The sequence below is a fragment of the Chiloscyllium punctatum genome, chromosome 8, assembly GCF_047496795.1.
Source record: "Chiloscyllium punctatum isolate Juve2018m chromosome 8, sChiPun1.3, whole genome shotgun sequence".
Taxonomy (NCBI): Eukaryota; Metazoa; Chordata; class Chondrichthyes; order Orectolobiformes; family Hemiscylliidae; genus Chiloscyllium; species Chiloscyllium punctatum.
Window position 1 is genome coordinate 48,511,957 of NC_092746.1, and position 16,601 is coordinate 48,528,557.

At 40.7% G+C, this 16,601-nt stretch overlaps 1 protein-coding gene across 3 annotated transcripts in view; it reads right to left on the reverse strand.

The window, feature by feature from the left end:
- The window catches only part of gabbr2 (gamma-aminobutyric acid (GABA) B receptor, 2), a 968,818-nt gene that overhangs the window by 90,093 nt on the left and 862,124 nt on the right, over nt 1-16,601 (reverse strand). For all 3 annotated transcript variants that reach the window (XM_072575495.1, XM_072575496.1, XM_072575497.1), the window contains exon 13: nt 4,481-4,603. In XM_072575495.1, coding sequence (XP_072431596.1) covers nt 4,481-4,603 — 123 coding nt within the window. The remainder of the gene's footprint in view (nt 1-4,480; nt 4,604-16,601) is intronic.

A 16,601-nucleotide genomic window follows, 5' to 3' on the forward strand; every position in this document is an offset into this window, starting at 1 on the left:
AGTCCTAGGTGGATTATTCCACTTTGTACATCTGGCTGAAAATGGTTGGAAAAGCCTTGGTCTTATCTTTTGTATTAATGTACTGGTGTTCCCCATGAGAATATTTATGGAGCCTCCTCCTTTGCTTAATTGTCTAATTCATGACTTGATGTAGACAAGGCTTTTACTTGATCCTTTGTATCTGGAAATTTATTAACTCTATCTTATTTCCTGCTATTTTCACAATATAGAATGCGTATCATCTTTTACTATAGCTTCACTTGACTGTCACCTCATTTTTAATAATGAAACTACTGCTTATAGGTCACAACACTACATGGCCAGTTTGAGCTTCTAGATCTGTTCTGAATTTGTCCATTAATCATGATGGAACTGTCAGGCAACTCACTGTGGGGCCTCAGTTTGAAAACAGAACTTGTTCTGCACATGGTTAGTGTAGTTGTCATTCCTGCTTAAATGTTATGGAAGATATAGCCATGTCAGATTGGTGAGGATGAGCCTGACTAAGGGTTGTCCTTCTGCTGGTTCTCTCAACATCTGTTGCAGGTCCAGTCTGGTAGATAGGTTGGCTGGTCCAGTCAGTAGTGGTGTTACTGAACCACTCTTGATTTTGGAGGCTGAAGTCCTCCATCCAGAGTTCTTTCCCTTTCCTAACCTTAGTACTCTTCCAAGTGGTGGTCAACTGATCCAGCAACTGAGGTTATGGAGAGACTGCTATTCAGCAAGAAGTGTTTTTTGTCATCATGTGAGCAAAATAAATACAGAGAATTTACAGACTCTTCCCAACTGAATGCCACTCTGCTGCCACCTCCAGTAGATATTCCCTGCTGATGGGGTTGAATTAGCCTGGAGACGAAGCATTCTTAGACAATGGGGGCTGAAATGTACAAATTTGTGAGTAGGACTTTGTCAGGCTGTTGTTTAACTAGTTCTGTGGTAAAGCTTCACCGTCTTTGGCAGACCTTCCTAGTTGTTACTGAGGAGCAGTTTGCATGGCTGACTGGGCTGGGTATGCCTTTGCTGCTTCTAGTGCCCGATTAGTGCTGAGTGGTCTGGCCTGTTTGATTTTCGTCATAGATTTTATGTTACAACAGAGTGGCTTGGCTGTTTGAGAGGAAGTTAAGTGTCAACCAATATCTTCAAAGGGAGATTTGCGAGTGCTACACGGGAGGCTTTAAACTAGTAAGGGGTGGGGGGGGGGGTGCGGGTGGTGGTAGCCAAAGTACCATGAGAAAAGAGAAAAAGCTGAGCTGGTACAGTTAAGGGGAGTAAGTCAAACAGGAAAGACCTTGGCAGAGAATGGGGTGAGATTAATAAACTTAGGACATGATTGGAAACATGCGACTGGGATATCATAACTATTATAGAAATGTGGCTCAAGAATGGACAGAACTGACAGATTAATGTTCAGGGGTATAGATACTAGGGATAATTAACATGGCTTTTTGCGTGGGAAATCATATCTCATTAACCTGATTGAGTTTTTTTTAAAGAGGTAACAAGATTGATGAAGGCAGAGTGATAGACATTGTCCATGTCAACTTCAGCAAGTTGTTCGACAAGATTGCCCATGGTAGCCTAGTTAGTAAAATGGAATCCAGGGGGAGATAGCCAATTGGATGCTAAATTAGCTTGAAGATAAGAGACAGAGGGTGGTGGTGGAGGGCAGTTTCTTGGACTGGAGGCCCGTGACCAGCAGTGTGCCACAAGGATCAGTGAAGGGCCAACTGCTTTTCATCATTTATATAAATTATTTGGATGTGAATATAGGAGGTGTGGTTAGCAAATTTACAGATGGCACCAAAATAAGTGTTATAATGGACAATGAAGAAGATTATCTCAGAGTACAATGGGACCTTGGTCAGATTGGCCAATGTGCTGGGGAGTGGCAGATAGAGCTTAATTTAGATAAATGTGAGGTGTTGCATTTTGATAAGGCAATAAAGGGCAGCAGTTATACAGTCATGGGGAGGGCCCTGGGGAGTGTTGCTGAACAAAGAGACCTAGGAGTGGAGTTGCACAGTTCCTTGAAAGTGGAGTTGCAGTTAAATCGAGTGGTGAAGGCGGCATTTGGAATGCTTGCCTTCATTGGTCAGAACAGTGAGTATAGGAAGTTGGGATATCATGTTGTGGCTGTACAGGATATTGGTGAGGCCACTTTTAGAATACAGCACATTTCTGGTTGCCCTTCTATGGGAAAGATGTTGTGAAACTTGAGAGGATGCTGAAAAATTTTACAAAAATTTACCGGGACTAGACAGTTCGAGTTATAGGGAGAGGCTGAATAGGCTGGGGCTATTGTTTTCTGGAGCATTGGAGACATAGGGGTGACCCTAGAGGTTTATAAAATCATGAGCTGCATGGATAGAGTGAATAGTCAAGGTCTTTTTCCTCAGAAGGGGGAGTCCAAAACTAAATGGCATAGGTTTAAGGTGAGGAGGGAAAGATTTAAAACGGACTTGAGGGGTAACTTTCTCACGCAGAAGGTGGTGCATGTATGAATGAGCTGCCAGAGGAAGTGGTTGAAGCTGATATAATTACACTTAGAAGGCATTTGGATGGGTATATGAATAGGAAGGGTTTCGAGGAGTATGGGCCAAATGTTAGCAAATGGGATGAGGTCAGATTTGATGTCTGATTGTTGTGGACAACTTAAAGGATCACTTTAAGTGCTGTATAACTTCATGACTGTATGGCACATTGTTGAGGATTTGGAATTACAAATAAATCATGCCAGGAATGAATGCAAGATTTACCTCCTGAAAAGACATTGGTGAACTAATTGTGTTTCAATGATAAACAAGTCATTTTATAACACTAGCTTCTTTTTTCAGATTTAATTCATTAACTGAATTGAAATTCCCTAAACATGTCACATCCCAACATTATTCCAGGCTTCTGGATTATTAGCCCAGGAAGATATCCCCTATACTATTATATCCATGTATTGAAGCAATGCTACTATCTACAATTACTATCTTTCCATATTCATATGCAGAATGAATACCTCAACTTTATTTATGGTGTTTTATCCATTATGATAGTGGTAAATATGGACTACCAAACTTTAACTTCCAATATCTGTTATTAATACCCAAAATGTTCTTTTAAATAAGAAAGAAACTGAGAACTCTGAAATCTATACTTTCCTCAATTGTTGAAGATACAAATTAAACTGTGGTCTCTCATTAAGAATCCAACACCTCCAAAGATTCATAAGGACTCTTTAACTATGTAATCTTTATTCTCTGTGAGCAAATTACTGCATATGCTGGAATCTGTATTGAAAACAGCAAATGCTGAACCTTTATTCTCCTTGTCTGCACCAGACGCACTCCCTTTTAAACTTATTATCTCTGTGTTGTGCATTTGATGTTTTTCCTCTGGGGAGTTAGTTGGTAATAATATTTTTCTTTCTTTCACTCAAGATAACCTGGTTAATTGGCTGCTTCATTTTCTATTATGCAGGAGTGTAATATCTGCATGTTAAAAAGATATAAAATATTTGTTGCGACAGAGAGCCCGATTTACAAAAGTCAAACTTGAGTACTTGTACTTTCAAACACGATCCCACATAGGGGTGTAACTTTAAAGATCCAACATAAGACATTTCCTGTAGTTATGAATGACTACTTTATAATGTCCTGCATAATGTTCTGACGTGCACACTACTGACTTGCAAACAAACTCCAGAGTAGAACCTGTTTGCAACCTAGGTATTGCCTAGTTCTCAGTGATGTATCCATATTTTACAACTCTTTTATCCTTAACATTTCTCACTTTCTTATAAAAAAAAATCAGATTTATTTTCCAAAAGGTAATGTAGTGACACTTCTGCAGCTTCCAGCATAGCAAAACCTTTTGATTACCATTCTACATATAACTGAGAACACATCTGTATGATTTAGGATGATATTGCATAATTAGCTAAAGCTGCCTCAGCACTCACTGCTCAACTTCCAGCTTTGGATAAATTGCCCCAATTTACAACAAATATATTGTGGTTTTCTTTATCAGATGGGTCATTTTCATTTTTTTTTGTGTTGGCAATTTTCTTCCCACATTAGTGTATGATTTATTTGTAAATACATAATTATGTGCATGTGAATTAAGTAAAGGCTTGTAGCTTTTAACTTCAAATTTCTGGCATCTCCCTGTGTTGCACAAACTAGAATTAAAGTTGCAACATGAGAAATCATCTTTCTTTAAATCTCCCACATTTTCTGGAAAAAAGCTTTAATATTAAATTTGTTTTTTCTTTATTTTTTTCTTCACTCCTTATTGTGATTAGATATGGATTTAGGATCAGTGAATCATCATCCAACTAGCTTGCCTTCAAAGTAGTTTCTAAATTTTTTGTCTATTCTTATTCTGCTTTTAAATCAAATTCTCAACTGTATATATACACACTGAAATGAAACAGATGAGAGCAGTTTTAGATGGAGATTTTAGGATTCCCAGTCAGACCCCGTTAACTGACCTCTAAAGGATAATCTTCCACAGTCCTCCTCAGAGGATCCACAACCTGCCAGCAAATCAGGATGCAGAGATCGATGAGCAACATCCCACCAACAATAATAAGCAGCTTCTGGTCCTTGATGATCTGATGAGACAGAAAGAACAATAAAGTTTCCCAACATTCAAACAAAGATTTTATAAACACTTTTGCCAAGTTTAATGCCAAGACAAGTAATGAGCTCAGTTCAAAGTTCAAACATTGCCAAAGTAACTGAATTAATTTTTTTTGTACTTTATGTGATTTCATGTCATGAAACTTGGAAGAACTGTAAACTGAGAGGATAGTGTGGAACTCAAAAAAGATATTGACAAGTTGGAGGAGATGGCGGAGAGGCGTGAGATGAGGTTTAATATCGAGAAATGTGAGATGATGGTCTTTGGTAGGAAAAACATTGAAAGACAATAATAAAATAGTGGGTACAATTCTAAAAGGGGTGTGGGAGTGGACCTAGTTATATATGTGCACAGATCATTAAAGATAGATGGAGAGCAGTTAAAAAAGCTTACAATGTCCTCAACAAGGTGAAAAGAGTTCAAGAGCAAGATGTGATGTTGAACTTGTATAAGACACTTGTCAGACCTCATTATAGCCTCCACATTATAGGAAAGATGTGCATGGACTAGAAAGAAAAGATGGAGGTTTTCAAACATGTGAGCAGGCTGAATAGAATGGATAGGAAGAAATTGTTTGTTCCTGTAAAAGGAACAAGAATAAGGAAGAAAACTACAAAGAAAGATGGCAAACTAACAAACAAGATTGAAAGAAAGAAAACACGAAAGCAAAGAAACGAGGAGGAGAGACAGAAAGATGGACGATAAGAAAACCAGAAAGAAAGGAAGATTTAAAGTTATATGCAAAAGAAACAAAAACTGAAGTAATGGGTAAAAGTCAGCCAAAGAGAATGAACAGTTCCTCATGGAGACAATTAGTGGCTGACAATAGATTGTGCGCAATACAGACGATGGGGGAATCGGTTTACCTCAGTTGGCTGGGACATTGCATTATAGAGCAGTGTGATGCCAACAGCGTGGGTTCAATTCCCTTCACTGGTTTGAGGTTACCCTGAAGGACTCTCCTTCTCAACCTCTTCTCTTGCCTGAGGTCTGGTGGTCCTCAGATTAAATCACCACCAGTCACTTCCCTCTCTAATGAGAGAGGCAGCCCCAACGGTCTGGTAAGACTGTGGTGACTCAACAACACAGACAATGCGACAAGACCTGGTGGGTGAGGGTGGGGTAAAGCATGAGGAAGGTGCTTAAGCCTTAAAATTGTTGAAATCGATATTGGATGCAGAAGGCTGTCGAGTTTATATGTGGATAATGAGGTGCTGTTCTTCCAGCTTGTGCTGCAGGACTGCAGCAAGCCTGGCCAGGGAACACACTGGTATATTGAAGTGGCAGGCAACAAGAAGTTCAGGGTCTTTTTTTTGGACACACTGTAGGTGTTGTGCGAAGTGCTTACCCCCTCTATGCTTCATCTCCTCAGTGTGGAGGAGACCACATTGTGAGCAGCGAGTGTAATAGACTAAATTGAGTAAGAGCATGTAAAGTGCTGCTTCACCTGGAAGCTGGGTTTGGGCCCTTGGATATTGAGAAGGGAGGAGGCAAATGGGCAGGTGTTGCACTTTCTGCGGGTGCATGGGAAGGGTCTATGGTGGGGGGGAGGGAACGTGGGTTGGGAGTGTTAGGAGTAGAGGAGGAGTGGACCAGGGTGTCCCAGAAGGAAGGCTGACAAGGGAGGGAGAGGCAATATGTGATTGGTGGTGACATCCTGCTTGATGTGGTGGAAATGGTGACCAACGACCCTCTGTATGTAGATGCTGGAGGGATGCTAGGTAAGGACAAAGGGGACCCTATCACTGTTGTGGGAGGAAAGAGAAAGGGTGAGAGCTGAACTGTGGGAGATGAATCAAAGTTGGCTGAGGGCCCTATCAATTACAGTACTAGGGAATCCTCGTTTGAGGAAGGAGGTGAACATTTTGGAGACGCCCTTATCAAAGCTGGCATCATCAGAACAGATGTGACAGAGACAGAGGAACTGGAGAATGGAATAGGTCTTTACTGGAAGTATAGTCCAGGTAACTGTAGTGGTCAGTTGGTTTGTAGTAGATATTGGCGGTCAGCCCATCCCCAAAAATATAAACAGAGCTGTCAAGGAAGGGAAGGGATGTGTCAGAGATGGACTAGGTGAATGTGAGTGGAGGGTGATCTACTGCATTTCAGTCAATCTAATCAACTGTATTCACTGCTCAAAATGTGGTCTATATTGGGGAAATAAAACACAGACCGCATGACAGCTTTGCAGCACACCCATGTTCTGTCCACTAAAAGACCCTGAGCTTCCTGTTCCTGATGGCCAACATCTCTGTCTTGGGCTTGCTGCAGTTCTCCAGCGAAGCTCAGCGGAAGTTGGAAGAACAACACTTTGTTTTCCTTTTGGGAACTCTACAGCCTTCTGCACTCAATATCTAGTTCAATAACTTTAGGACTTGAGCACATTCCCTATACTTTCCCTCACCCCCACACACCAAATCTTGTTGTCACATGGTCTGCTATTACACACAATCAGACCTATTCCATTCTCCCAGTTCCTCTGTCTCTGTCACATCTGTTCTGATTATGTCAGCCACTAGTAGTCCCCATTAGTAGCTATTCATTCTGTTGAGCTGACTGTTATCCACTCCTTCGTCTATCCAACTGTTCTTCTCTCTCTGAGCTCTATCTCTACCTATCCTTCACGCCTTACCCTCGACCCCACCCTGTCTTCTGCATAAAATCCACATTTTTTGTGGCTACCATCGGGTTTGAAGAAGGGTCACTGGACTTGAAATGTTAGCTCTGATTTCTCTCCGTAGATGCTGCCGACCTGCTGAATTTTTCCAGCAATTTCTGTTTTGGTGGCAAAAGAAATAAGTGTGCTATGAGCAAAAACTTTCACAAAGTGATTGGCTCAGCTAGGGAATGTCCTGCTGGGTGGCAGAGTGACTCAGTGGTTAGCACTGCTGCCTCACCCTGGTTCAATTCCACCCAGGGGCAGCTGCCCTGTGTGGAATTTGCACATTCCCCTCACGTCTGCATGAAATTCCTCCTGGTGCTCTGTGTCCCCCTGCCACCACCCCACATACCCACACAGTCCAAAGATATGCAGGTAAGGTGGATTGGCCAAGGTAAATACAGGGTTACAGGGATAGCATTGGTTTGGGTGGGAAGCTCTTTGGAAGTTCTGTGTGGACTCAATGGGCCAAATGGTTGGCTTCCATATTGTAGGGATTCTATGAAAGTTTGGTTGAGGCAAATTGAATTGAAACTTTGAAGAGGGCATTGGATAATGAGTTGGATAGAAATAGTGTGCAAGATTATGTGGGAAAAGCTGGAGATTAGCACCAGGTAATAATCTTCATTTGAAAAGCCAGTGCAGGCACAATGGGCACATGGCCTTCTACTCTGCTGGACCAGTTCTGTGATTCTACAACCATAATATCTGACAAATGTGACATTGCACACTGTTGTAACAATTCTATGATTCCTTAACCATAATATCTGATAATTGCAACATTGCACACTGTTGTATAAAACATCCTTATTCTGTCAGTTGCCTCATGTTAGCCTTAGCATATTTGGAACACACTATCCTCAGAATCAAGCAGGCTCAGGACTGGAGTGGATATTATGACTGACACACAGTACACAGGAGGCGATGCATTGCTGGAGGTGCTGTCTCTCATTAAACTGAAGTGCTGTCTGTTCTCTCAGATTAAAGATCCATATCTTACTGTTTTTAACAGCATTTCACAGAGTACATTAGTTCTCTGTTTTTCTACATTCCATCAGACTTACAGTTCAAAAATTACTTTATTGTCTGTGAAGTATTTTTATGTCATCCTGTGGTCATAAAAGGAACTTTAAACACAAGCTCTTACTTTTATTGGAAGTGATATAAGCCCTTCCTTCTCACAATATTTGATGCATAATGGAAAAGTATTTAATATATCCAATTGCACAGCTCAGGTTACCATCCATACATCATGTTTATTTAAAGCAAAATATCAAACAGTATCAAAACATCAAGGGAGAACCAGATATCGCAATTTATAGCCTTTAATTTCCACCACAGTTTATGAAACAAACTCTTTGCTTGCTTTCCTGATCGGGTTCTGGACCAGCCATTACACAAAATCAAAAGGTTCTCTCCTCAAAACATTTACAATGCCTTTTTTATGTCACAGTTCTTTCAAATCAAGTGAGGGATGGGCCAGACCATCTGCTAACTACTTTTTGTATTCTTTTATATCACATAGTTTAACATATTTTAACGTAAATATTTTTTAGCTCGCACAGTTAATATCTGTTGATCTATTTTGGCCTGATCAGTGAGGAGATAGCATGTGATTTCCATTCTCCCCATGATACTTTGTGTTTAACTTTGTGGCAGACATAACCAGGTCTACCATTAAATGAAAGAATTGGATGACACATTCACTAAATAAGAGGGAATCAAACATTGTACATTGTGTTCTTTCCCATTCTAATTTATACTGAAGGAATTTGCATTTTGGAATACTGGATGAGGCAAACATGAACTGAACAAGTTGTTGTTGCACAGATTTGCGATTGCAAATCATGAGTAGACAAATGTGTGCTCAGAAATGTAGAGTTCAACAAGCAAATGATTTATGATGTGTCAAGAATAAAAAGGCAACCTGAATGTAAAGCACCTGGGAATTACTATTCAGTGCACTCATAACCACTGCTGCACTTACATCCTCTACTGCACCAATTACTCAAACTCTTACAGGTGATATAGTAGGAATGCTAGTTTTCAGTATCCAACAATATCAATTGTACAATCAAGAGAAAGAGTAGTTTAATGATTTTTGATGAATGCCTCAAAATGGTAGCAGCTGAAGTTTTTTATATTATAGCTGAATCTTCCAAATTTAAATTTTTATATCTCAAGTCATAAATCTTTCACGTTTATGTCAGAACATTTGACTTTAGCAAGGCCATAAAGTAAGTGATATCAGAACATGATCAGACAGAGTCTGCTCACTTTGCCTTCCTAATACCTTTAATTAAAGAAAATGTAGATGGGTTATAAAATGTGCGTCTGATCACTGACAGACAATACCGACCTGAAATGAACAGTTTAAATCAACCACAAACCTTTTATGTGTTCCAGGCCATGGAACCAAATTTTGGGCTTGCATCCACTGCTGCATGTGTTGAGTACATGCCCAGCAAGTAATTTCTGTGAAAATCATAGCAAGTGCTACCATCCCACTGATCCTGCCACAGTTCATTGTGTCACTGAGTTCCACCCTCATTTACACTAATGATTCCACCTTGATGCCCTCCAAATCCAATGTCAAGCATAAGGGTTTTCAGGGCCTATGTTGCAATCCATAGCTTATTCAGCTGCACAATTAATAACTGAAATAAGCTATTTAACCTCAGGACTTATGCCAACAATTAGTTACAGCTTGGCTAATCTGTATTTTACATGTCTTGGTTTCCTTACCTGAATCACAAAAATGTTAACATTTAAGTTCAGTGCATAATAGGGAAGGCATGTGGAATGTTGGCCTTTATTTCAAAAGGAAGGAAATATAAATGTTGGGAAGTTTTGCTAAAACCATATAAGGCATTGGTCAGACCACAGCTGGAATACTTTGAATTGTTTTGGGTCCCTTATCGATGTAAAGATATACTAGCACTGGAGGCAGTCCAGAGAAATTTCACTAGGCTGTTACCAGGTTAGGAGGGACTTATGTGAAGAGATTGGGTAGATTGAGCCTGTACTCATTGGAATATAGAAAAGTGCAAGGCAGTCTTATTGAAACATACAAGATTCTTCGAGGACTTGGCTGGGTAGATGTGGAAAGGTTGTTTCCCCATGTGGGAGAGTCCAGGACCAGAGGGCATAATCTCAGAATAAGGTGTCACACATTTAAGACAAAGATGAGGAAAAAATTCTCGCAGAGAGTACTCAACCAATAGAATTCTTTACTACAGAGGGCTGTAGAGTCTGGGTCATTAAGTATATTCAAGGCAGAGATAGGCAGATTTTTTTAATTGGGCAGACAATCGAGGGTTAATGGGGATAGGGCACGAAAGAGGATTAGGAGCTCAGCCATGATCTTACTTGATGGAACAGACTCAATAGGCCAAATGACCTATTGCTGTTCTGCAGTTTATACCACAGTCCTGGGCTCGATGTTTCTGCTGTATTGCCTAAACACAAAGCTGTAGGCACTTGCCCAGGGATTCATCAACAGTTGTTACGAGTGCTCCCGAACATACATACAATTAGTTCGGGTTGAAAATCCAATCAGAAATCTGTCACAGTGCAAAACTGCTGTGGACGTACAGCTGAGGAGCCGCGGTACCTGGCAGCTAGGCTCACTACTTAAATGAAACAATATTGTAGATGTAACATACGACGTGTTCCAGTAACCCATTTAAAATAGCTGTAGTGTCATCTTACTTTACTCTTATAGACATTTACAATACAGGAAGAGGCTGTTTGGCCCTTTGTGTCTATAAAAGTCTGACTGCACTAAGCTCTTTTTCCAGCTCTTGGCCTCTAGCCCTGGAGACAGTAACACAAATGAATATCCAAATATCGCCTCAATGCTAAGAGAGTTTCTGACTCAACTACCTTTCAGGCAGTGAGTTTAAGACTCCCACCTCCCTCTGGGTGGGAAATATTTCTTCTCAAATATCCTTTAAAGCTCTGTTAAAGCTGTTTAAAGAAATATCATTTGCCATTTTTAAGGTCATTGTCCAAAATAACATTGGTCTTTCCACTAACTTATTCTCATTTAATAAATGCAATTATTTATCTTTCTTGTCAAAGTGCCAGATGTCTTCTTATGCCTTAACTGAACTGGAAAACAAATAAGAAAATTGTTTCACAATTTTTGCTTTATATTGTGAACAATTCCTCAGATAATGACACAATCCATGCCTGCTTGACTACATTTACAGTTGGGGCAATAAACCACAAGAAACAATTCCCATCAGCAAATGCCAGCCACTGACTGTGTCTAACAACATAGATTCAAACTACTTTCTCTTGATGTTCAATGGCAATACCATCATCAAATATTTTACTGTTATCATCTTGGGAAGGGAGAACTGATCAGACATTTAATTAGAATAGCTCCATAATGTGTGGAAAATTGCCCAAATAAGATCTGTTCACAAAACAAAATATTGCAGACTGACCAGCATGCAGACTTAAATTCTGATCACATTGATATTGGCTGTCCCAAAATAGAGGATTCCACTCACTTGTATGAATATTTATTACAACTTTGTTATCATTCAGTATCTTTACTTCTGTTTGCTGTAAGTTTTAGAAAAACATTATTCAGACACAATGGAGTACTCCCCACAAGATAATAAAACTGCAAACAGGATATCATTTGAATGAGTATTCAGAAACCGAAACTTAAAATTTTCACTGTCTAATTCCAGAAGCCTCCCCTAAATAATCAAGGATGCAAAGGAAGCATAACCTTTCCATATCATTAACAAATGGTTTGTCATTTATGGGATCCTAGTTATAAAATTAGGTGCCAGGCATATTCCTACAAGTAACTTGGTCGTAGGGGAGGGGAAGTGAGACAAGGTTTTGGATGGCCTGTGTGCCCAGGGTTAATTGACGTACTTACAGGATCAAATATTGGCTTCACTCACTGCCTTGGAATTTTCTTTTCTGTGGAAGGTGGGTGCTGATACTAAGTATCCAGCTTGCCAGGTTCAGCTTAGAGTCAGAGTCATAGATCATAGAGATGTACAGCACGGAAACAGACCCTTTGGTCCAATCTGTCCATGCCGACCAGATATCCCAACCCAATCTAGTCCCACCTGCCAGCACCCGGCCCATATCCCTCCAAACCCTCCTATTCATATACCCATCCAAGTGCCTTTTAAATATTGCAATTGTACCAGCCTCCACCACTTCCTCTGGCAGCTCATTCCATACACCTACCACCTTCTGCGTGAAAAAGTTGCCCCTTAGGTCTCATTTATATCTTTCCCCTCTCACCTTAAACCTATGCCCTCTAGTTCTGGACTCCCCCACCCCAGAGAAAATACTTTGTCTATTTACCCTATCCATGCCCCTCATGATTTTATAAACCTCTATAAGGTCACCCCTCAGCCTCCGACTCTCCAGGGAAAACAGCCCCAGCCTGTTCAGCCTCTCCCTATAGGTCAAATCCTCCAATCCTGGCAACATCCTTGTAAATCTTTTCCTAACCCTTTCAGGTTTCACAACATCCTTCCGATAGGAAGGAGACCAGAATTGCACACAATATTCCAACAGTGACCGAACGAATATCCTGTACAGCCGCAACATGACCTCTCAACTCTTCTACTCAATACTCCGACCAATAATGGAAAGCATTCCAAACACCTTCTTCACTATACTATCTACCTGCGACTCCACTTTCAAGGAGCTATGAACCTGCACTCCAAGGTCTCTTTGTTCAGCAAAACTCCCAAGAACCTTACCATTAAGTGTATAAGCCCTGCTAAGATTTGCTTTCCCAAGAAACAGTACCTTGCATTTATCTGAATTAAACTCCATCTGCCACTTCTCAGCCCATTGGCTCATTTGATCAAGATCCTGTTGTAATCTGAGGTAACCTTCTTCGCTGTCCACTACATCTCCAATTTTGGTGTCATCTGCAAACTTACTAACTGTACCTCTTATGCTCGCATCCAAATCATTTCCCTAAATGACAAAAAGTAGAGGACCTAGCACCGATCCTTGTGGCACTCCAGTCTGAAAAACAACTCTCCACCACCACCCTCTGTCTTCTACCTTTGAGCAAGTTCTGTATCCAAATGGCTAGTTCTCCCTGCATTCCGTGTGATCTAACCTTGGTAACCAGTCTCCCATGGGGAACCTTGTTGAATGCCTTACTGAAGTCCATATAGATCACATATACCACTCTTCCCTCATCAATCCTCTTTGTTACTTCTTCAAAAAACTCAATCAAGTTTATGAGACATGATTTCCCACGCATAAAGCCATTTTGACTATCCCTAATTAGTCCTTGCCTCTTCAAATACATATATATCCTGTCCCTCAGGATTCCCTCCAACAACTTGTCCACCACCGATGTCAGGCTCACTGGTCTATAGTTCCCTGGCTTGTCCTTATCACCCTTCTTAAACAGTGCCACCACATTAGTCAATCTCCACTCTTTCAGCACCTCACCTATGACTATCGATGATACAAATATCTCAGCAAGAGGCCCAGGAATCACTTCGCTAACTCCCATAGAGTTCTAGGTAACACCTGATCAGGTCCTGGAGATTTATCCACCTTTATGCATTTCAAGACATCCAGCACTTCCTCCTCTGTAATATGGACACTTTTCAAGATGTCACCATGTATTTTCCTACATTCTATATCTTCCATATCATTTTCCACAGTAAATACTGAAGCAAAATACTTGTTTGGTATCTCCCTCATTTTCTGCGGCTCCACACAAAGGCTGCCTTGCTGATATTTGAGGGGCTGTATTCTCTCCCCAATTACCCTTTTGTCCTTAATGTATTTGTAAAGCTCTTTGGATTGTCCTTAATTCTATTTGCCAAAGCTTTCTCAAGTCCCCTTTTTGCCCTCCTGATTTCCCTCTTAAGTATACTCCTACTGCCTTTATACACTTCTAAGGATTCAATTGATCTATCCTGTCTGTACTTGACATATGCTTCCTTCTTTTTCTCACCAAACCCTTAATTTCTTTAGTCATCCAGCCTTCCCTATACCTACCAGCCTTTCCTTTCACCCTGACAGGAATATACTTTTTCTGGATTTTTGTTATCTCATTTCTGAAGTCTTCCCATTTTCAAGCCGTCCCTTTACCTGCGAACATCTGCCCCAATCAGCTTTCAAAGGTTCTTGCCTAATATCGTCAAAATTGGCGTTTCTCCAATTTAGAACTTCAACTTTTAGATCTGATCTATCCTTTTCCATCACTATTTAAAATCTACAGAATTATGGTTGCTGGCCCCAAAGTGCTCCCCCACTAACACCTCAGTCACCTGCCCTACCTTATTTCCCAAGAGTAGGTCAAGTTTTGCACCTTCTTTAGTAGGTATGTCCACATACTGAATCAGAAAATGTTCTTGTACAAACTCAACAAATTCTTCTCCATCTAAATCCTTAACATTATGGCAGTCCCAGTTTATGTTTGGAAAGTTAAAACCCCCTACCATAACCACCCTATTATTCTTACAGATAGCTGAGATCTCCTTACAAGATTGTTTCTCAGTTTCCCTCTGACGATTAGGGGATCTACAATACAATCCCAATAAGGTGATCGTCCCTTTCTTATTTCTCAGTTTCACTCAAATAACTCCCCTGGTTGTATTTCTAGGAATATCCTCTTTCAGTACAGCTGTAATGCTATCTCTTATCAAAAACACCAGTCCCCCTCCTCTCTTGCCTCCCTTTCTATCCTTCCTGTAGCATTTGTATCCTGGAACATTAAGCTGACAGTCTTGCCCATCCCTGAGCCATGTTTTTGTAATTGCTATGATATCCCAGTCCCATGTTCCTAACCATGCCCTGAGTTCATCTGTCTTCCCTGTTTGGCCCCTTGCATTGAAATAAATGCAGTTTAATTTATTAGTCCTACCTTGTCCCTGCCTGTCCTGATTGTTTGACTCACTTCTGTTCTCAACTGTACCAGTCCCAGATTGATCTCTTTCCTCACTATCTCCCTGGGTCCCACCCACTAACCTTACTAGTTTAAATCCTCTCGAGCAGCTCTAGCAAATCTCCCTGCTTGTATATTAGTTCCCTTCCAATCTAGGTGCAATCCGTCCTTCTTGTACAGGTCACTTCTACCCCAAAAGACATTCCAAAGATCCAAAAATGTGAATCCTTCTCCCACACACCAGCTCCTCAGCATCTCCTCATCTCCTCTATCCTCCTAATCCTGCCCTCACTAGCTTGTAGCACCGTGAATTATCCAGATATTACTACTCTCAAGGACCTCCTTTTAAAATTTCTGCCGAACTATCTGTAATCTCCATTCAGAATCTCAATCTTTTCCCTTCCTATGTTGTTGGTTCCAATGTGGACAATAAACTCAGGCTGGCCCCTCTCCCCTTTGAGAATATTCTGCACTCTCTCTGAGATATCCTTGATTCTGGCACCAGGGAAGCAACATGCCATTCTGATTTTTCGCTGCTGGCCACAGGAACATCTGTCTGTTCCTCGGACTGGAGAGTCCCCTATCACAATTGATCTCTTGGAACCCAATGTATCCCTTGCTGCATTAGAGCCAGTCTCAATACCAGAAACATGACTGTTCGTGCTACGTTCCCCTGAGAATCCATCACACCCTATATTTTCCAAAACAGCATACTTGTTTAAAATGGGGGTAGCCACAGAAGACTCCTGCATTACCTGCCTACTTCTCTTACCTTTCCTGGAATTAACCCATCTATGTGACTGTATCTGAGACTTTCCCCCCTTCCTATAACTGCCATCCATCACATACTGTTGCTGTTGCATATTCCTCATTGCCTCTAACTGATCCATTTGATCTGACAGAATTCGCAACCAACAGCATCTATTGCAGTTATAATCTGCAGTAACCCATAAATTCTTAATTTTGTTGCTTTTATGTTCAGTGCTTCTATTTATGAAGCGCAAGATTTCATATGTCAACACCGACTACCTGATTAGTAACATTTCCTGCCCTTCCCTATGGTACCACGTAAACCACTCCTGAATCTGCTTTCATCACCTTTCCAGTTAGTGTACTCCAGATCATCACACCTCGCTGCTTGTTCTTAGTTTTCCTCATTTCATCCTGAGATTTATTTCCCATCTATCTTAAATTCTACATATTCCTTTTACAGTGAATGTTACTCTCTTAATGTTTGCTGAGCCCCCTGCAAGGGATCAGTTTCTCTTCATCTACTTCAACAAAACCATGTATAAATTTTGATCACTTCTTTTTGATCTCCCTTTAACCTCTTCTATTTTAAGTTGAACTCTTGTCACATAACTGAAGCTCTTCATCTCTCGTAACACTTCAGCCTTACCAAGA